The following is a 22,146-nucleotide window of genomic DNA, read 5'->3' as shown; positions in this document are numbered from 1 at the left end:
AACAAACAAATATAAATAATTAAATATGTTGGTCTTGTTGGACATTGAAATGTAGCCTATGTTTTTTTACCCCCATGTTATGATTTCCGTAGTTTAAAAAGTAAGCTACTTAATATTTTCCATGGCTGATTTTCATATTTTAAGATTGCAAATCTGGGGGAAGCTGAAAACTGTATGTCAGTTTTAACCTCTTGAGACCCTGTGGCCTCATATGAGGACATTATATTTTTGTGAATTTCTCTGAGTCTGTTCATGCCACATTTTTAGATCTGGATGTCCTGTACAGAGCACATTCAGGGCTTTTCAGAGATACCAAATGATTGGATGTTTCACATGACCACTCCCTCTCCTTGGTCATCAAAATGTCTGAAATTAATTTAATGACACTCTTATAGAAATATGATAATATTTCTATAATATATTGTAGTTATCATTTAAATCTGTCTAATTTTTAAATTCTGTGTCATAAATCAACATCTCAGAAATATGTTATGGGGTTTCAAATCAAAATATGACTTTCTGTTACTAAACAGGACATTGATTTCATACATGTCCTCAGATGAGGACACCGGGACTAAACGCATGCTTATGACGCATTTTTGGAGACATAACAAATGAATAGAGAAAGAAATTATATTTCAATATTCTATGAAATATTATATATTATTATGAAAATCTTGACAATTATTACTCACATTATTACACTTCTTTTTTCATTACATGTTGCCCCAAAAACACATTTATATGCAAATTAGATTTAGTTTATAGATACATTGTATATAATTAGAAAACCCATTAATGGTAATTTTACACACATTTTGCAGAAAGAAAAATGTTATACTGAATTATTCTGTTATACCATAGTTGAGAATCATCTTTATACAAAGTTTGGTAAAAAAAAAAAAAAAAAAATCTTGAACATTAAAAATTTATTGGTGATTTAAAAAAATCTATTGTTTTTGCCTATGCATTTTCATTCATGTCTTTTCTTTTTTTTTTTAGAAATTGAGTCCCGATGTCCTCTGCCGAGGACATAACATAACTTTATAAATGAAATGCATGAATGCAGAGCACAAGGCTGCACTGGGAAATCCTGTGTGCGATGCATGACATGCAATGTGCATCTGTGCTTGCAAAGTGAATGAAACTGCTTTGCAGCATTTCACATCATGATAGACCCACTGTCCTCACATGAGGACATCTTTTTTCTGGGAAAACTACTTCCTGTACAAAAACAAATTTTAGGTATTATACTTATTAGGTCCTACATATCCCAAATAGCAAGAAAAATTATAAAATGCACAACAGGCAATCTCTCGGGTTTCAGGAGGTTAACGTGACCACAAAAACACAAAACGTTACCCGTCAAGTCCCTAATGAAAGTAGTTGAAGAACTATATATTTTGGATAAATCAAAATAATTTATCATAAACATCCCCCCATGATCTGTCTTGTAAATCTACTATCAAATCAAATTAAGAAACATTTAACTTTAAGTGTGATTTTGAAATTTCTGTCTTCTAAATGAAATAAAACAATATTGCCTAATATAAATTTGTACACAAATTTGTTTTTGCTTTTTTAATGAATATGAGATATCAGTTACCTACATTACACAAAGAGTTTAGTGCTAGAAATGTATCTGAAGAGAGGCGTGTTACTCAAGCTGTTATTTGAGAGGGCGCTATGCCTTTAAGAGTTCCCGAGCGAGCGCTGCCTGAGAAACTTTGGGAGGCCGTTGGACTGCTGCACTTTGGATAATGAAGGAAGTGACGAATCCGCATTACTAGGAGAGAGAGAAAAAAAACTCCAAGGGGAAAAACAGAAACTTACGTAGAAGTCAGCGTGAAGCTCACTGTACTGAATGAAGGCGAGCGTCAGAGGCATGAGCACGAGTCTGCAGAAGCTCGCGAATCAAAGTTCCCTCAATGAGAGAGAGACGCGACACGAGTGCAAACACCAGATTTGATCCGCGCGTGACGCGGCTCTCCTAAATGTTTATTTACCAAACGTGAACAGCCTCTAGACCCGTTTTAAAGGACTTTATGAATTCTTTTGTATATCCAGCTTCCAGAAAATATGGATGAAGCAGTAAAAGTGGAGCCGCTGTGATGTTTTGAGGAGATCTGTTTGAAGAGACTTGTGGAATGAGTCGAACCGCATCGGCGACTGTTATTCCCGTGGATTCTCCTTCTGAGCTCGCTTTTTGAGTTTTAGGATTATCTGGAATGTTTGCGAGGTGGATTTCGCCGGGTTCAGGTCGTTTAACTCTTTTGCTTTGGCTGCTCACGGTGTCAGTAACCCTCGGGTCTGCTTCAGAGCTGAAGGTGAGGGTTCGTTTGGCCGATGGACAGATCACAGATGAACTTCTGGAGGCGGACAGCGAGAGAGACTCCATCACTGTGGAGTTTAAACAGGGAGATGGGACACTTATAACTTTTGTGGCCGATTTCAAGCAGGTAAGTTGCACATTGTGGCCAGGATGAACGCTTATGTATGACGGTTTAATTTGATTGTCACATATAACAGAGGTGTGTAGAAATGCAATACATTTCTTGACTTTACAGGAGGAATTATTTGTTGATTAGTCTGAATGTCAATTCACGCATTTCATTTGTACAGTTTTACTCTTAAACCGTTCTACGTAATATTACATAAGGACAGATGCTCTATTACTTTCAGAATAAGTAGTAGGATATTCTGCGCATTTAAAGCGAATGATCTTAAAATTATATTAAGAATCAGAAGTTATTATGTGTTTTGGATTTTCACAAATTTCACAAACCTTTTGCAATTTTTACATACAGTTGCATTTATATTCCTTTAGTTGTCTGACACTGTATTATACTTTCAGACAAACAAAATATGCAATATAAATTTCAGTATAAATATAGCATATTTAGCATTTTATATGCTATTAATAATTATAAATTTTTATTACCAATTATGTGAAAGAATATACATATGTAATTGTCTTTAAATGATATTGAGAATCAGAAGTTGTTTTCCTTTTTATATATATATTTTTTTATAGAGTTGCATTTAATAATTTAGATGGCTGACACTGTAATCCAAAGCAAAGAACCATGCATTTAATGTATCTTCTCAAAACCCATGTGATTTTATCCTACATTTCTAGCTGGACTACATTTCTTTTTTCATTTACCAGATCATTTACAGTGATAAAGCCTCACATATTAGTGATTAAACTTGTAATTTGAGAAGTGGTTAAGTTTCCTTCCTTATACCATTATAATCAGTGCATTTGAGTTAAATCATCCACATTAGCGCTGAACGTCTGACCTGAGGTCAGATTCTTTTAGTAGTGATCATACCATCAGGATTAGCAGTGGCACTGTCACTGCCCTCATCTGCCTCCGTTCTGTCACGTCAGCAGCCCTCTGCCCTCTCGCGTCCCCTGATCCTGCACAGAAGTGGTCAGTGTGGGGGTTTGGTTCACATTTGGGAAGGCTTGAACTTTTCCTTTCCTCTTTTTATCAGTTCCACTGGCAAGCCTGTCTCCATTCTTCTCACATGTGTTTCTCATCTCAAGTTTCCCCTGTATCTCAGGGATTTATGGAAAGCTGAATTAACGATGACTTCCAGCTGGATTTACTGCACGCTACACTGCAAAGGCTTTAACGGGGATGGAGGAAGACACGTATTACTGAATGAAGTATGGTTTTGCTGGCATCCGTCTATACAGGTGCTAAGTGAACCCTCTGAATTTGATCTCCGTAGCAGAAGTATTTATCTTTTGTTATCTTTTCTACTAATTTCTTTCACATAAGCATTCGATGACAGATTTAGCACAGCTCTCAATTTGTGTTTCATTTATCAAAGCTGCCTGTGATTTCTTCACATCAGAAAATATTAATCTTTTGGAATTTACATGGATGAAATGCCAACCATGGCATATTTTAGACCAGATGCAGCCAATTTTGTAATGGTTAGAGAGTCAGACTTGCAATCCAAGGGTTGTGAGTTCCAGTCTCAGGCCGGCAGGAATTGTAGGTGGGGAAGTGCATGTACAGTGCTTTCTCCACCCTCAATACCACGACTTAGGTGCCCTTGAGCAAGGCACTTAACCCCAAACTGCTCCCCGGGTTCTGTAACATAAATGGCTGCCCACTGCTCCAGGTGTGTGTGTGTTCACTGCTGTGTGTGTGCACACTTTGGATGGGTTAAAAGCAGAGCGTGAATTCCGAGTATGGGTCACCATACTTGGCTGAATGTCACATCACTTTCACTTTTTTCACTTTTACATGACGTAATTAAAGAGAGAAATTCAAAAAGAGAGAAAGTATTTCCTCCTGTTTAAGGTTTTAAAGAAGTCTCATACAGTTTCCTCAACTCTGCACAAATGACATAGCAAGGTGTTGTTGCTATGTCACCATTCAGTTCCAGTTTCAATAGAAATCACCCATATCTAGAAGGAAAATATCAGTGGTTTTAATTTTTTTTTTTTTTTTTTTTTGCATACATTTCCATTTCCAAAGCATACTTTTTCATAAAATAAAAGAAACAGGTATATCTGACTCAATCAGAGTAAAAGACTAGCCTTTTTCCAGTCTGTGTGGACTGTTTGAGATTCTTCAACCATGTGGTCTGCTTCAGCTCCGTTTCGGGGCTGTAGGAATTCCAGTAACCAATCACAATCCAGCGGTTTGGTGGAAGAGAAACCATGTGTTATCATGAATCTTTCATCTCCAACTCAAGCTCTTCTCTTAAACTGTTCCATTGTTTTTCTAGTGGTATTGTGTTACTCAGAGCTCTGCCTCTGCCCATCGGCAGCATAGACAGCAGTGAAGATGAATTCATCTCAGCTTGCATCCTCTGCCAACTGAGGAGCAGAGCGGTCTGCTTTTATGCTCATCTCCCTTTTGGGATATCTGTGACCAGTTTGGACTCAGTCCAACTCTCCTTTTTGCTTTGAAATGTTATCGGCACGTAACTTTTGGGCTTGCTGGAAACTTAATTCTATTAGATTCAACTTTAGGGCAATCATTTATTGTTGCTTGTGGAAAGATGTGTTGCGTTGGCTTTGGCATGGGAAACTCATCATAAGTTCAGTAGCATTTTGAAGTTGTTTCGCTTGTCATTTTGTCACTTGTGGGAACTTGTCTGTCTTTTATGTCCCAGTTTTTCAATCAACATGCAGTGTGGGTGAACCTGCCCAGTCTAACCTGTTTCAGAAGGTCCCAGTGAGTCTGAGTCATGTGAGATGGATGTGACCTTAACCACACACCGCACACGCTTGAACAACCTCTCTCATGAAGCGTTATGACACAAATGGATGTTTAAAAGATTTATGTCAAGATGAATGACAGACCACACCCGTTGTGTAGACTTTGCCGTTTTACATTACAGTAAAGGAACTAAGAAATTGCATGACTGGTGAGGTATAAATATTGCATTGCAAAGTGCTGTATTTAGAGGTGGTTTGTGTCAGAATGCAGAAATGGCATAATTTGCCTTTGAAATCACTTTTTTTTCCACTACACAAAATATGCTGCTTGAAGTATGGAAACCGGTGAGCATTGTCTCTACATAGTTTCAGATAAATACAGACTGAATAAAAATTTTCATGCAAGTGTGTCGGCAACAGGCAGGCCATCTCTGGCGGCCCCTTGGCTACAAGCTGATGTCTTTATTCAATGCAGAATAAGGCAGATGTTGACCCTTTGAATGCCGCTGAGTAGAAAGAGGCCTCTTTTACCCGTAGAGAGAGCGGCACACACTGTTAACAAAATGCTTTGAACTGTTCTAGTCAGTTGATCCAGAGCACATTTGCGCAATGAGCAACTGAAATATGCTGATTTTTAATCATACTTTCCTTGAACCTCCAAGCACAGCAGTCCTTTAATTTGTGTGTGTTGCAATTTGGTAAAACTCTTGATTGCAGAGCACAGATTGCTTCAAACAATCCCTGTGTGAACTCAAAATGGACTGTCTTCATGTTTCATAAACTGTCACATGCAAACGGCGATTTGATTGCTCAAGATTGCTTTCCTTGTACCTTAGCAGCATATAGTGAACTTAATCAACATGGTAGTTTCTTCCTCAGTCACTGGATTTGTAGATAAGAAGGATTCACAGATTTACACTTTTTTTCAGTGGCAAGAGAATGGAGACAATAAATATTTGTAGTAACTGTGCATTGTAATTTATATTATTAGTTTTTGTTAATTTTTTTTTGGAATTATAACTTCTAACTTCTTTAATTATAATTATAACCCTAACTTCTAAATGAACTTCTGATGGCAAATTGTTCACTTAGGAAGAAGTTCGAGAATGTGAGCATTGCAACACATGTTTTACCTATTATTTAATTTTTTATTATTTTTTTTTTATTTATTTAAATGTATTTTTAATCACTACTGAGTCGTCAATTGCTTTTAATCCTAATATATTTCCCCAAATCTAGTTTTTATTTGCATAGGAACTTTACCTTTTTTTGCTTTTGGACCCTGAAGGTATATGAAGAGCATTATACTACTCATAATTCAATCGCTATATAGCCAGAATTAGTTTTCATTGTAAAACATGCTTTATCATTATTAAGGATTAGCTGTTTCCTTAAAGCCCCTCCAAAATGGCATGTCTTAACAGCCACAAGAGAATAAATAAGCTCTGATCTGTTTGATTCATTGCTTTATGAATCAAGCCTTGGGTTACGTCAGGTCTTGTGGAGTCCAACTTCCCACTGAAATGCATTGTATAACCCAGGGTAACATTTTTTAGTTTTCTTGATGAGGCATATCTTTATAGAAAAATGAGATGAACTTCCCCTTTTAGTTCACAAGAACAGCATGAATCCTCCCTGGTGCGTTAGGGTCTTGTCTTTTCTTCTCCCACGCTCTGACGTCCACCGCCGGGTCTTGTGCAATACCTTTGTCTTGGTATGTTGTGTTGAAATATTGGCATAACGGTTGTAAAGAGGCGTCAGGTTTAAGATCTTGATTTATTATTTAACACATGAGCCTTTGTGCCAAATCAGGAGGTTTTGTTAGTTATGAGATGGTTGTGGAAGGAGTTAACAGCTCATAGGAGGTACTGCCGTGATCTGACTAGAGAAGATGAGCATATACAGTGACTGTAAAGCACAATCAGACAGCTGTGGCAGGTCAAAAACGTCCCTGCCGTCCCGCAAGAGCTCAAGTTAGCCACATGCCAAATGGGAGTCAAAGGTCACCCGTTGACAGCTCTGTGGAAGCAGTGGTCTTCCATTACCATTAGAGCCAAGTGCCTCTATTTTTGCCATGCTGTTTGGTTTTTGGTGTCATATTCAGAGGAAATCCACTTTTAAGATGTTACCAAAACAGAATTGCGTTGACTTTTGTTTAGCACAATAAATGTTGTGTTTTTTGTTTTTAGGTGTGTAAGATGTCATATTCTTTGTAGTTATGAAGCACAGCTCAAGCAATTCTCCCATGCTCTGTCTTTTGTCCGAGGTTGCTGTTCATCAGAGCGAAAGGTTAAATGCTGGCATGCACCTGTGCCTTTTCACCAGCCTTCTTGGGAAACCAATTAAACATCTCTGCCGTCACAGAACGAGCTATAATCCAGTTAAGGGAAATTCTAGACAATAGCATTTCCGTAAATTCTCAAAGAGGAACCACGTTTACAATAAACATTTAGCATACCTGGTTCTTCTGGCTCATGTCTGCATGCCTTGTTATTTGTTTGTATTAGTCTTGAAACTTTCCCCTGGTTACCTGTAACTGCTCTGGGTGTTTGGTTATTTGTAATGCATCTTAACCGTTCAATCTTTGAAGTCTTGCCAATCTGGAACTTTGTTTCACGAGGGAAATTTTAAAGCATACAGACCTGCATTCTGACTCGATTACTTCAGTCTAGTGATATGGCTTGAAGGAAGAGTTCACCTGAAAATGAAAATTATCACTCTTTACTCACCCTCATGTCGTTCAAAAACTGTAAGATGGTCTTTATTCTGTGGAACATAAAAGATAGTTTGTAGAAAGTTTCAACTTTGTATAGACAATGAAAGTCAATGGATTCCAAAACCACTTTAGAGTCCACTGACCTTCATTAAATGGACAGAATACATGAAGACATCTCAGGTTTGTCATAACTTATGTCATGCAGGTTTGGATCGACGTGAGGATAAGTAAATGACTTTAGCTAGGAAGGCCAGAAACATACTTTACGCATATCAGTGCTTGGCGAACTTGAGTTTGTATGTATTTATGTGGTACTAAAAAGTACTCAAGGGGCTTCTAAAGTTACCTTCAAATGTATAAGCCATTAAACCAGATGCATTGTTACTCAAGTAGCAGCTATAGCATATATGTCTATAGCAGCTAGAATTTTTAGTTTTCTGACAAGCTGTGCAAAACCACATCCATAATCGCAGACGATATAATTGTAGGATTATGTAATCGACGAAATTGTTTGCGATAATGACAACTGTTGTGTATCTTCTCAGTGAACTAATGGCTCTGTTTAGAAAATGCTGCTCCATCTGAGAGCATGTGAAAATACCACATTTAATAACATGTTATAACTCCAAATTCACTTCATAACGTCAGTTAAGTGTTTAAAATAAATCCTTCTGTGAGATGATGTTGCTTCTTAAACAGAATAATTAAGGCACACAATATTTCATTGTATTCTAAGCAGTGATAAAGGCTATGTCAATTAGCATTTCATTATAGATATACTTTATTATAATGAAAATTATAATAATAAGAACTCCAATAAACCATACAGTATATTGCCGTAGTCGTTTGTTTATAAGTCACATTGAATCAATGAAAGTAGTTTAATCTTCTGTTTATTCAGCTGCACCGATTTCCTGGATTTCTTCTTCGTGGCATATTTGGATGGAGATTTACTGCAGATCACAGATATATAAGTTGACATTAGTTAATTCATTAGTTAACAAACTGCCAATGAAAGGACCATGATAAAAGTTTTAGCAATTAATTGCGAAATGATTTTTATACTGGCATATACCTACTTATGGCACATTATGAATTATTTTCAGATAGATTTCAGATATATAGTATGACATGGGAAACATACACACATCTGCATGGATTGGGCATTAGAGTAATTGTTGTGGGAAATTAAAAATCTTTATTCCTTCAACTAATCAATTCATCCACAACTCACATTTTTGATATGGTAATGCAGAAGTTAATAATGCATATAATGTGAAATCTTGAAATATACCAACTTATTTGGCTTTTTTCTCTCTCTCTCTCGTGTATCTTTTGTGCAGTACAAAGTGTTTTTGATGACAACATGTGCATTAGATTGCAACCACGCATCTTAAGCAATTCCACTTAATTCCTCTTGGGTAGATGTTATTCATGCCAGTTGATACAATGGAAAGCCGCACTTTGCAGACACAAAACAAACATCTTTAATGTGGCAAAACAAAGAGCATTTAATTGAAATGGTTTATAAAATCATTCATCAGTGTCACTGAAAAGTACTGGCAGAATTAACAAAAATACATTCTATCACGTCTTTCATAGTTGCTAGTCTCTGGAGATGAATTGAGAGAGACACAAACAAACATGAAGTTGGAAGCCTAGTCTTATATAAACTACCACAAATTCAGATCCAAACAACAATCACTTAGAAACAAGATCCAACTTGAGCACAAAATAAAGCAATAATCCTTGGAAAACCTTGAGTCGTCTTATTTTGGCTTTTGTTAGACTAACAGTCAAAAGTCTGGAATAATTATGTTTCTTTTTTTCAAGATTTTTATACTCACCAAGTCTGTGATAAAAATTGATCAAAAGAGACCATAAAGACATAATGTTACCAAAAATTATTGTCTATTACAAAATAAATGCTATTCTTTAAAACATTCTAGTCATCAGTGAATTCTAACAAAACATGTAAAGCAGCAAATAGTAGTCAACCAATTATCCGCAAGGCTGATATTAAGCATTTTTATTGTTATCGATATCGGTCATTTTGACAACTTATTTGCCGATAAAATTATTTTAACTTATTTAAAGAAAGCATTTGTCAGAGCATTTTATATCGGTTATCAGCCTACTTGATATTTAATAATCGGTATCTGCATCGTCCCTGAAAATTACACGTCGGTTGACCCCTATTCCTCAACATTGGTAATACTAAGAACCAAATCAGCGTAGAAAGATTTTTGGATTTTGTCGCGACTCTGAAGGCTAAATTAATTACTGCTGAAAATTCTGATTTTGTTTATTGTGTTTTTGATCAATTAAATGCAGCAGTGGTGAGTAAAATATATATATTTTTGTAAATTATAAATCACTAATTATTAATTTTCTAATGCTTATAATATTTAGATAAATGTCTCTCCCCCACCCCCCCAACACTCAATGCAAGTCAATGGGAACCAATGCTGCTTTGGACGCCACAGAATTTCATTGCATGGACAAACAATCAAACAATCTGTCAAAATATCTTTGGTCCAGCCAACCTTTCACCTATAACTTTATTGTTCTTGATAATGAACGAACAACATCTGACTTGAATTTTATAGCATGAGCACCGTTTGGAACTGACAGTGCAAACAGTGCCACAGTCAGACGTCAGCATAGTCCAAATAAACACGTTGTGTTCCTACAGCAGAAAGCAGGACCAGGAGCAGAAGCTAATGTATGCTTTGACTTCAGAGATGCCATCTATTTCTTCAGGACTGTCAAAATAAACTTTTCAGCACTAAGATTTATGTTCAGCCTCTAATCTGGGCATTTGGTAGACCTGCTGAAGGTGGGCGAACAAATGAAAAACTGAGCCCAGGATCAAGCTGACTGAAGTATTTACTTGCTAACCTGGCCTAGACATGTTCCTGCATGGAATGGGTCAAACAGAGAATTGTAACAAGACCCCGGAGGAAAGCGAAAGAGATACTCACCGCAGATAAGGAAAGAGGAAATGGCCAAGCAATGAAGATAAAGCGTAGTTGTAAAGAGAAATCAATGATTGAGCTACTGATATCAGGTTGGTTTGCGTTAGCAGATATGAGCGGTCTACCTGTGCAGTGTCAGTTTGCTGGGTTTCTCCCTGTTGTCATTGAGGTGTTTGCAGAGCAGTGTCGCCAACATTTCCCTGTAATTAAACTGAGTGCCTAGAGCAGTTCCCCCACCAACGCCCCCTTCTCAATCCAAACCGCCTGTCTGCCGGCTGGAAAGTCCTTCAAGTGCCGGAACTTGAAATAACAACGGCCTGCTCCCTCCCTCCCTCTTGTGTTTGCTGATTGTTCTGTCCCCATGCAGTAATTCCAGCAGGTCTGCCTTCTCCGTCAGTCTAATCACCTTCCTGCTGCTTCCTCCTGAGAAGAGGTTCCATGCAGGACAGTTCTTTATTAGCACTAATTTCATGTACAGAGACTGGGGGCTGTGTACTTGCTATGTTTTTATGTTGTAGTGTCTATTGTGAACACAAATGCTAGAAGATAGTATTTGAACCACAAAATTATTATTTTGTAATAAAGATATGACCTTTAGATTTGCTTAAGCATTGTAAAAATACACTACCTTTCAAAGGTTTTAAGTCTTTTACATTAAAAAGTAAAATTATGAAATATGATAATAATTAAAATAAGCTTTCTATTATTATTATCAATGTTGATATAACATGTCCTGTTATTATCAGTGTTGAACACCGTTGTGCTGCTTTTTTATGTAAAAACAAAAAAAAGTCTGAAAGAATAGCATTTATTTAAAATAGAAACATGTATATAGGTGTATATATCTATGTGTATGTTTTTATATATATATATATATATATATATATATATGTATATGTATATGTATATATGTATATGTATATGTGTATATATGTATATGTATATGTGTGTGTTTGTGTGTGCTCTTGTTTTTGTGACATATCAGGACACAACTCTGTATAATGACATGGGTATGACACAGGTATTACAAGGAGGGGTGACTTATGAGGACATAACCCATGTCCCCATTTTTCAAAACGCTTATAAATCATACAGAATGAGTTTTTTTGAGGAAGTAAAAATGCACAAAGTTTCCTGTGAGGGTTAGGTGTTGGGTTGGTGTAGGGGGGTAGAATATACAGTTTGTACAGTATAAAAACCATTACGCCTATGGGATGTCCCCACTTTTCACAAAAACAAACGTGTGTGTGTGTGTGTGTGTGTGTGTGTTTTGGCCTTTTAACTTAATAGACAAATCTAAAATGGTTAAAGAAATGCAGTTTAAATGTTGCATTAAAAATAACACTTAATATTTAGTACATTTAACTACCTTTTGAAAACCGTTGTGCTTGAAACTTTTTTCAGGATTCTTTGATGAATATCATTTTTAGGAGAACCGCATTCATTTGAAAGTATTCAGTGTCACATTTGATCAATTAAATACATCCTTGCTGAATAAGAGTATTGCTTTTCTTTAAAAAAAAAACATATTAAAAATATATATATTTTTCAATTTATAGTGATTTATATTTACTTTTTAATATTATTTTAAGTGCCATTCCTAGTTATCCAAAGAAAAGCAGGTAATTTAACTAAAACATTTTGCCAAGTTTGCACAAGTAAAACAGACACGTTTAATTTGGGTTGGATAGCAATGGCAAAGTTTGTCTGCGGAACTGAATTTACACCCTCAGGCAAAACTTTACAAATACGATCATTGTCATTCAAATAGAATGCCAGAGGAGGTGTATGATTCTTGGCTGTCTGTCTGCCACGAGTTCGGTGAGACTGCTGCTCCTTGAGTTTGGGGATTGACCAACTCTGGAAACCAGATGGAAGATTCTAGAAAGTGGGTGAGATGAGAGCTCCAGAGCAAACAAAGACAGCCTGGGCTTGTTTATTTGGATTGTCTGAGAAAACCTCCTACTTTGCGAGCGAAACCCTGAAAGCTTGCTCCCTTCTGTCGGCTCAGTGCTCAAGACCTTACTGTGAAAAACAAGAGGAGGAGGAGGAGGAGGGAGTGAGGAGAATGTGTGTGTCTTTCTGCTGGCAGAGTCATGGGGATGCCAGAGCAAGGAGTAACTGATGAATGGGTAGACAGGTCCACGGCCTTGCTTTCTTCTCTTAGGTTTCCCATAATGCCTTTACATGGAAGTCTTTATAGGCACGGGGCACTGCCAGATATCTGGTCTGGTTGCTAACAGCAACTTAATGATGTGCTGAAATATACAGTGTCTTTCTGTTGTTCTGGGCTGGAACGCTATAAAATCTTCTAATGAGGGTCTGACTGTAAACTTGAAGGTCGACGGCTGACTTTCATATGCTAAAAAGCGAGAATTTAGGAGCCAGAATGAAACAAATTGATTGGTATTTGATGCCATATGCCATTTACTCCGATTTTCATTGTCACTCGATCCTTCAGACATCATTTTATATTAGATGCAGATTTGATGCTCAAGAAACATTTGTTGAAAATAGCTGTGTGATTGCTGAAAATTCAGCTTTGCGATCACACAACATTAACACACCAATTTTAGTAGTTTTTACTGAATTTTACTTTGAATAAAAGCTTATTTTTTGTCTTTTTTATGATAAATGGGAAGTGGGAAGTGAAGTGGGAGAGAAAGAAGGGGATGGGATCAGGAAAGGTCTGTGAGTTGGGACTTTGAACTCCGGATGCCCAAAGCACAAGAGCACTATATCTCGGCACGCTGCCTACAAGCCTATTGGTGCCAACTGAATAAAAGCTTATTTCAAAAACAAAAAACAAAAAAGTAATAACTTCAGTTCAATTTTGACCACTAGTGCATTTCTTAAGGAGTGGCACAGTTGAAAGATGACTAAATGTTTTTCTTCCCAGGATGTGAAGATCTTCCGGGCACTGATCCTGGGAGAGCTGGAGAGAGGGCAGAGCCAGTACCAGGCTCTCTGCTTCATCACACGGCTCAACCACAATGAGATCATCCCCAGCGAGTCCATGGCCAGACTCCGACAGGTCAGTCCACTGCTCCCAGACTCCCTCAGAAGCTGATGACAGTCACTGGGGTGAAAACAAGCAGATGCTGAGTGTTAGAGTTGAGCTCATGGGTTAACTGTGCTGCGTAGGAGTGTGATGTTTTAAATGGGAGATCTCAGAGGAACAAGGCTGTAAAAGGCCCTTGATGAGCAGTTCCTGGGAGGGCGGCCAGATGTGTGGATATGAATGAAAGGTGTGAGAAAAGAAGGGAAACATCTAGGTTTAAAGGACGACAGGACTAATACTACAATCTTCCTTTCTGTATTACAGAAAAATCCCCAGGCCATCCGCACGGCGGAAGAGAAGAGAAGCACGGAGATGCTGAGCATGAACGTAGCAGTTAATTTGACACGGACGTGGCAGCTGAGCGCCCACATCCACAACATGTGCAGCGTCGCCCGCGAGGCAGTGTACACGCGGGAGGCTGATGTCAAACACTGGCTGGACAGAGGCAAGCATGCTCACTGCGTCCCTTAATTACACCCTACCAAACCCAGCACACTTAAATATATCACTGACATAGTGCACTTCACTTATTAACCCTCTGTAGCCTGATGTAGGCAATAATAGTCGGACAAATCACTTGAAGTGAATCAAGAACCTTTAGACAAAATATGTAAAAAGTTAATTCATTATTTCAAGAATGCACACTGTAGGTCATGTGTCATTTGACACATCAGGCCTTAATGGTGAATTAAAGAGACCAACAAAAGTGTATTTTCATGATTGAAATTATAGTCTTTAAAAACATTGATTAAATTCTGCATGTTTTGATGCCAAGAAAAGATAAAACCAGGTTATGAATGAATATAAATATATTGTAAATATAAATGTGTATAAATATATTTAAAATGTATTTATATATTTTATATGTAATTATGTATTTGTATATATGTATGAATAATATTGAACATCTGTAACACTTTAGTATAGGGACCAATTCTCACTATTAGCTAGGTGCTTATTAGCATACCTATTATTAATGTATTGGCTGTTTATTAGAACATATAAAGCACATTTCTATTTAAGATAATGTGATTTTAATAATTAAAGAGCAGACTATAATATATTTTATATAAAACATATAACAAATATATAAAATAAATGAGGCATCAAGAAAAATTGTATAATGAGAAGTGATTTTTAATAATTGTAGATTAATTGTAATATATAACACTTGTCTATCTCTATCTATTATGTTTATTAATATCACATAAAAATGTAATGAAATTATTATGAATAATTCAAATAATATATAATAATAATTCAAAAATAAAACAAATACATTGTTATCTTGAATATATAGTGAAAAGTAATATGATTTTAATAATTATATCAATAACTATATTTAGACTATACTTGTAAAATATTTATATTTTTAATTAATTTATGGTTTGATTGGGTTAAATACTAATATTAAATAACGAGACTCTTGAATTATCATGTTTAACTATTATTACATATATACATGTCAACAGTAAAACAAAAATAATAATAAAAAAAAAAAAATTGAGCTATATCCAACTCTTTTCCACATCAGTTTACTGTAGTTAGACACCGTACAGATGCATCGCTCTTTTAATTGGAACACATCTGCATTTGTAACACCTCACTGACCTACATAGCTTGAAGCTTGATGATTGTTAACTATACAAAAGGATTTTTTTCTGATTCTTCAGGCATGGACAGCTCCATGTTCGAGCCTCAAGCCGTGGAGGTGCCAGGCCTGCAGAGCTGCGGGACAGTGAAGGACCTGTGGCAGCCGTGCTCCTGTAGCTACAACCTCCGACTGGAATGGTACCCCTGCCTGCTGAAGTACTGCCGCAACAGAGACGTCTCCGGCAGGGGCAGCCCGTATAAATGCGGCATCAAGAGCTGCAGCAAAGGCTACCAGTTTACTTACTCCGTGCCCCACAAACAGCTGTGCCTATGGGAGGAAGAGAACTAGAACCACATATGATTCTGCAAAAACATATTTAATGTGACCTTCAACACTTCCAAGCCTTCAGACTCGTGCCTTATGCACAACGCAGAAATGATGGAGTGTGATTTGAGCAGTTTGCCACATTTTTAAACTGGTCAGTAGTTTTATAGTTCTTCCTGCTCTTACCAGCACTATGGAATGGAATTGAGACCCAATTTCGTCTGGGACGAGCAACCTGTGAATTAGTCACTATATAACAAGATGTAATCTTAAAATTAGCTGGATCCCATCAGGTTGCCAATTGTCTTTTTATTTTTCTGAAACTGGTATTATTTATTTTGCAGTGGGACATGATTGAAGACACAAGCACAGCGCACACGTTCAGAGAAAATGCCTTTTTTTCTCACTCTTTTTAGTTTTATATTTTGACTGTTAGATTCAAAGCACTTTGGTGAACATATACATGCTTTGATTAATATTGGTGCAGACAGAAAACTCTATTAATCAATCAATCAATCGTTCAACTTTTAATTCAGACCGATTCAATCATGTGAATTATCTCCCCTCACGTCTTAATGCTGGGATTCTTTGGGAGTGTGTTTTCATTTAGTTGAGGATGGACTTGTCTTTACTCTTTTGCACAACAGTATCATTTGGGTCAATACAGTTTGAAGTATGGCCTCTGGAACAGGCAACACTTCAAAAGTGACATGAGGAAACTAAAATAAGTGTATGTTCTGAGGGATAGAAAGTATAGAGAAAGGCATGATGGAAGGCTGATGAAATCCCATCACAACTGTGCATCCAACACTACCATCTTCTGGTTTTGCAGGATTACTGTCACTCAGGCTCCTATCAGTATAACCTCAGGACAACAGCAGAGCTGTGAAACCATCACAAATACAGATTCACATCCTTTTGTGTGGTATCAGATGCGCTAGAAGAAAATTGCTTTCATTCAACTGGATCAAATGCACAGACTGAGCTCTATCATGAAGAAGAGAAACCCTTCTATTGTTTCACATTTCACTAAATTCACCCTCAACTCACGACTGGCCTCTCTTAACTTCTGAATGTTCACGTTTAACATGCTACAGTTGATTAGGTTGTCATTCATGGTACTAAAATGTTTATACCGATTTATTTAATTTTGTTTCAGAGAGTTTTAAGTGTTCTGTTCAAAGTGTTTTCGAGATTACGCCTCCCCAAACAACAGCCATTGTCTGGGACACAAGTGCCTTGGTGATTCAGTGTTTACTGATTCTTTTTTTTAAAGATAAAGCTGGTATGAATAAAGTATCAACACTATTTTCCTATGAAAATGAATATGAGCATAATATGAAGTCATTTGAAATAAAAGCTCCTTCAGCAAAGCGTCTTTTATAACCTGAGTCTTTTTTTTTTACAGTTAGGAAAACCGCTGTTTTTTAAATGCCTCTGCAGAGCTGCAACATTGTGATGGTGTCAAACCACCTTTATGTTTAACATGTTATAATGTTTTGTTATACAGTACACTACCGTTTAAAGCAAGCGACACAACCGAGAGGTTTGTAAATCCCCTCGCGTGTCACCCTCTAGTGACCGTGCCTCGTGCTAACACCGGCGGTAACTATGAATACGTTGTGATTTGTTGTGAAGTCCGAGCCAGCAGAGGTCGCCCTGCTGCAAGGGAAGGATGCGTCTTCCTCTTTGTTGCTATCCTTGCTGTTGTCCAGCCGCTGAGGGACTGAGAGGCTGAAATGTGGCTTTTGTTTGTGTGGTGATTTGCGTACCATCTCCAAGACGATGCCGGAGCTGCTCACGGAGATCCCTCGAGGCCTTGTGTCGCTCCGCTGCCGCGCTTCTGTAACGGACGTGATGCAGAGACTGGAGGCTCGGGGGAAGCAGACAGCATCCAGGCTGAGCCTCAAGAACCCTCCGGCCTGTCAGTGAACATGCTTTTGATGAGACTATTTTAAGAGGTATATACTTTTTCCTTTTTTTAAACAACAGATTTAATTTCATGGCTACACGTTGAACCCGCTCATCTTAATTTAATGAAGGGTGCTAATTAATTTAACCTCAGTCAGCCCACGGCTCAGAAGATTAGCCTGTCTGGATCCAGCAGAAGGCTATCCGTTTTGCACTGTGAATTAATAATGTGTGTGTGTAAATGTATACATATATATAACTATGACTCTTTGACAACAGTAGGGATGGGAATCATAAGAAACTATTAGTGATTAATGATGTGCTTTTAGTAGCACTTTTAATATGGAAAAAAAAAAGAAAATCCACATGGTTAGAGAATTTAATTTTCCAACCAAACAAATTAAAATAACAAAACACAAAACATTTATTTATTTTACTTTATTTTTTTTAGAAGTGATATAAGTGCAGTGAAACAATTGATTCTTCATATTTATTATAGAAAAATAATAAACACAAACATTGTTAACATTTTATTCATTCGTTTTAATTCATCTGTTTTTTTACACAGTTTGCGTTTTATGTTTTTGATTAACCAATAGCAATAGCATCATATGAATAAAAAAAAAAAAAAGTTTTCATTGCATAGTTTGGCCTGAAGCAGGAGCATGTTTTAAATTAATCTAATTTAGTTAAAATGTTTTATTGTATTTATTTTAATAAATAATTGTATTGATTTTACAAATTTTTTTTACTGAATCGATTATAAATATAAGTTATAAGTTCTAAATCTGCTCCTGTGGCTCAAGTGGTAGAGCATTGCGTTAGCAGCGCAAGGTTGTGGGTTCGATTCCCAGGGAACACATGTTAGGCAAAAAAAAATGTTAGTCTGAATGTCAATTTGGATAAAAGCATCTGCTTAATGCTTAAATTTATTTATTTATTTATAAAGAAGAATAAGAACCCTTTCTCAGTTCCAAAACCTATGTATATATCAGTATTCTGATGTATGTTTGGTAAAATACCCTAATATTTACGTAGTTTAGCTGCTTCACTTCCATAGTTTATAGCAAACAATAGGAAAAAGAACTGTACGTATAAGAATTACAATCCTTTCTCATTTCCAAAACCTATATTAGTGTTTTGATATATATATATATATATATATATATATATATATATATATATATATATATATATATAGGTTTAATAAAATAACCTAATATGGACTTAGTTAAACTGCTTTATTTCCAAGGTTCGGACAACATTAGGATAAAGAACTGTGGATAGGGTTGCCACAATAACTTCTGTGTGTTCATTTGATCAAATATTTCTTATCAAACCTGCTATGAATAAGAACGCTTTCTCAGTTCTCAAACTTCCATACAGGCTTTATCAGTGTCTGGATGTATACGATAAAATAAAGTAACCTAGTACTGACCCCGTTCAACATCAGCTGCTTTACATCCGAGGATTGGACAACATTAGGATAAAGAGCTGTGTGGATAAGGTTGCCACAGTAACTTTTGGTCTACTTTTGACACACCCAGATACCAGCCAGACTCTTGTATTTCTCAACTGTTAATGTGAAATCCACTGCTAGCCCTTCAGACATCCTCAAGTGGTTTTAGGAATCAGAATCTAAGGAAAAGAATAATTTTTAGACAGTCACTCATGTGCTGTGGTGCTTCACGTAAGTACTCTCATGAATGCATGCATGCAATCTAACATGAATAGTTTTGTGAATGTGACAGCTCATTGTATTTGATTAGGTTCACCGAATAAAGATGTCGCCGTTGGTGCTGGGAGTCGGAGTGTGCTTAGCTGGGTGGATTGCTCTTTATGCTTTGCTGTGCTACACAAATGGCTCTTGTGGCTATGAATGGAACTGTCGTCTAGTTACACTCTTCCATGGCATCCTTGCAGTCTTTATAACTGCTTACATTGGATACATAGATGGACCGTGGCCTTTCACCTACCCAGGCAAGATGTACTAAATTCTAATATATATAATAGGAGTGTATGATATATAGAGACTATTTAATGCAGCTCAGAGATGACATAAATGCATTTACACTGTGATTGCAATTGCATAATTGATGCTAAAAGATTTCGAATGTTCAAGTACAAAATTATGAACATTAAATAAAACTAAAACCACCAGTAGTTGTTGGCAATTCAGTTGCTGTGTCCAAAATAGGTACTATATTTGATAAGTTTGCGACAGTAAAACCACTTACGATGTCAGTTGTGCCATTTCACTGACATTTACAACTCTTTCTTATTATGGAATCTCAGTTGAACTTGTAAATTCTCTCGTCTACTGTTTTATTAATATGAATTTGGACATACTACTCTTCTCATATGCTGTTTTTTGCTCTTACTTATTGGGGAAGTAGGCATATTCATTGTCTTAATGATCTTCCAATTCTTATCTTCGTTCAGCTGGCTGATTTTTTTAAAATAACACAGGCAAGTGGCAAAGCAGCCATTTTTGAATGAGTCATTGAATTATTCACTCAACTGATTTGTTCTAAATGCAGATTCAGGCTGTTACAAAACACCAGTTTTTGTTTCTCAGAGATTTGTGTTTGAAACTATTTTGGTTGGTAAAATGGAGCCACAACAGACAATATTTTTTCTATAAATACAATATACCGTATTTTCCGGACTAGAAGTCGAACTTTTTTTCATAGTTTGGCTGATCCTGCGACTTATAGTCAGGTGCGACTTATTTATCAAAATTAATTTGACATGAACCGAGAGAAATGAACCTAGAGACATGAACCAAGAGAAAACATTACCGTCTACAGCCGTGAGAGGGCCATCTATGCTGCTCAGTTCTCCTGTAGCCTACACTGAAGAGATAGAGCGCCCTCTCGTGGCTGTAGACGGTAATGTTTTCTCTTGGTTCTTGGTTCTAAATAAATGCGACTTATAGTCCGGTGTGACGTATATATGTTTTTTTCCTCATCATGATGTATTTTTGGACTGATGCGACTTATACTCAGGTGCGACTTATAGTCCGAAAAATACTGTAAATATAAAAATGTAATAAAAATCTAAATGAAACTCACATAATATTAACATCGTCTTTTTTGCACTGTTGTATAAAATCAATATCACATTTGCAATCATGCTGATATTTTATCATTTGCAGGTACAAAGAACACCCCTCTGCAGATCACCGCTATGGTGGTCAGTCTGGGCTACTTTATCTTTGACATGGCCTGGTGTGTATACTACCGCACAGAGGGCCTGGTGATGCTTGCCCACCACACCATGAGCATCCTGGGTATTCTGCTCACTCTGTGGCTGGAGGAGTCAGGCATCGAGTCTTGCGCCGTGCTGTTTGGCAGCGAGATCACAAACCCCCTCCTTCAGACGCGCTGGTTTTTGAAACACTCGGGCCGCTATGACAGCTTCCTCGGAGATGTGGTGGACGTTCTGTTCGTGCTGCTGTTTGTGTTCATGCGTATTTTCGTGGGTGGCACCATGTTGTACTGTGAGCTGATCTCTCCAAGACCCAAGTTTATCATTAAATGTGGCGGTGTGGCCATGTACGCGCTGTCCTGGGTGTTCATGGTGGACATCGCCCGCTTCGCATACCGCAAATCCCAGCTCAAATCCCAGCGCTGGATGAATCGGCGCAGGATGGTGGAGGTCAACGGGCAGGATGTGAAGAGAGACTGAAAGATCTCTCAGATCAGTGCTTTGGCCTCTCGTTTCTAACACTGGAGAGAAGAATGAGAATCAGAACAAGTGTACCAGCTAATAAATATCTGCAGCTAATAGATGTTTACATATTTTTAAAAAAGGATTAGATTTGGTCTTAATGTTTTTTTTATTATTATTTGCCATTATGATTAACTCAAAATTCTTACAATCAAATCTAATTTGATATATTTGTACTCATAAGGAATGACGTGTTTAAACTTTTAAGTACTGGAAATATTTGATATTTTTGTAATTAGGAACACTACTTGTTATAAATTTTAATTAGTGATGTTGCTTTTACATTAAACTTTTAGTACGTGCAATATTCCAAAATGATCACGAAACACTACTAAATGTTTCTGGAAGGTTACTGAATGATTTGTTGTGTGATTTTAATGGTTTGAGTGAAAACGTAAATCTTGTCTTTGAAATGTAACCCATTTTGAAATGATGTCTTACCAGCTGTTTGCATCAGTTGTTTATCTGTTATGGTGATTTGACCACACCTTGATAAATCAATAAACATCATCATCACCGTCATCTGCATCATTACAATAATGTATTTTAGAATGTTGTAATGTTGAAGTTGATCAATGAAAATGTATTAAAGTTTATTCAAAGTCATTGTGACTTTAATTCACCACTTCTGATTAATGTGAT

The 22,146-nt window shown here is 36.9% G+C and overlaps 2 protein-coding genes across 3 annotated transcripts; both read left to right on the top strand.

Moving 5' to 3' along the window:
• The first annotated feature begins 1,714 nt into the window (after nt 1-1,714).
• On the top strand, nt 1,715-17,235 carry LOC113115087 (out at first protein homolog). The gene is made up of 4 exons (XM_026282359.1): nt 1,715-2,459; nt 13,782-13,916; nt 14,208-14,388; nt 15,617-17,235. Exons 1-4 carry the CDS (start codon nt 2,229-2,231, stop codon nt 15,883-15,885), a joined length of 816 nt encoding a protein of 271 aa, XP_026138144.1. The 5' UTR covers nt 1,715-2,228; the 3' UTR covers nt 15,886-17,235.
• Nucleotides 17,236-17,486: 251 nt separating this feature from the next.
• LOC113115088 (transmembrane protein 136) lies at nt 17,487-22,126 on the top strand. 2 transcript variants are annotated; one of them, XM_026282360.1, is made up of 3 exons: nt 17,487-17,822; nt 19,542-19,752; nt 20,930-22,126. In XM_026282360.1, the coding sequence occupies exons 2-3, from the start codon at nt 19,557-19,559 to the stop codon at nt 21,460-21,462; spliced, it is 729 nt and encodes a 242-aa protein (XP_026138145.1). In that variant the 5' UTR covers nt 17,487-17,822; nt 19,542-19,556; the 3' UTR covers nt 21,463-22,126. The 2 variants fall into 2 exon arrangements, with proteins under 2 accessions (XP_026138145.1, XP_026138146.1); XM_026282361.1 differs by lacking the exon at nt 17,487-17,822 and adding an exon at nt 19,089-19,462.
• Nucleotides 22,127-22,146: the final 20 nt, after the last annotated feature.

The sequence above is a fragment of the Carassius auratus genome, chromosome 15 (genome assembly GCF_003368295.1).
Source record: "Carassius auratus strain Wakin chromosome 15, ASM336829v1, whole genome shotgun sequence".
In the NCBI taxonomy this organism is placed as follows: domain Eukaryota; kingdom Metazoa; phylum Chordata; class Actinopteri; order Cypriniformes; family Cyprinidae; genus Carassius; species Carassius auratus.
This window is presented reverse-complemented; position numbering and strand designations above follow the sequence as displayed.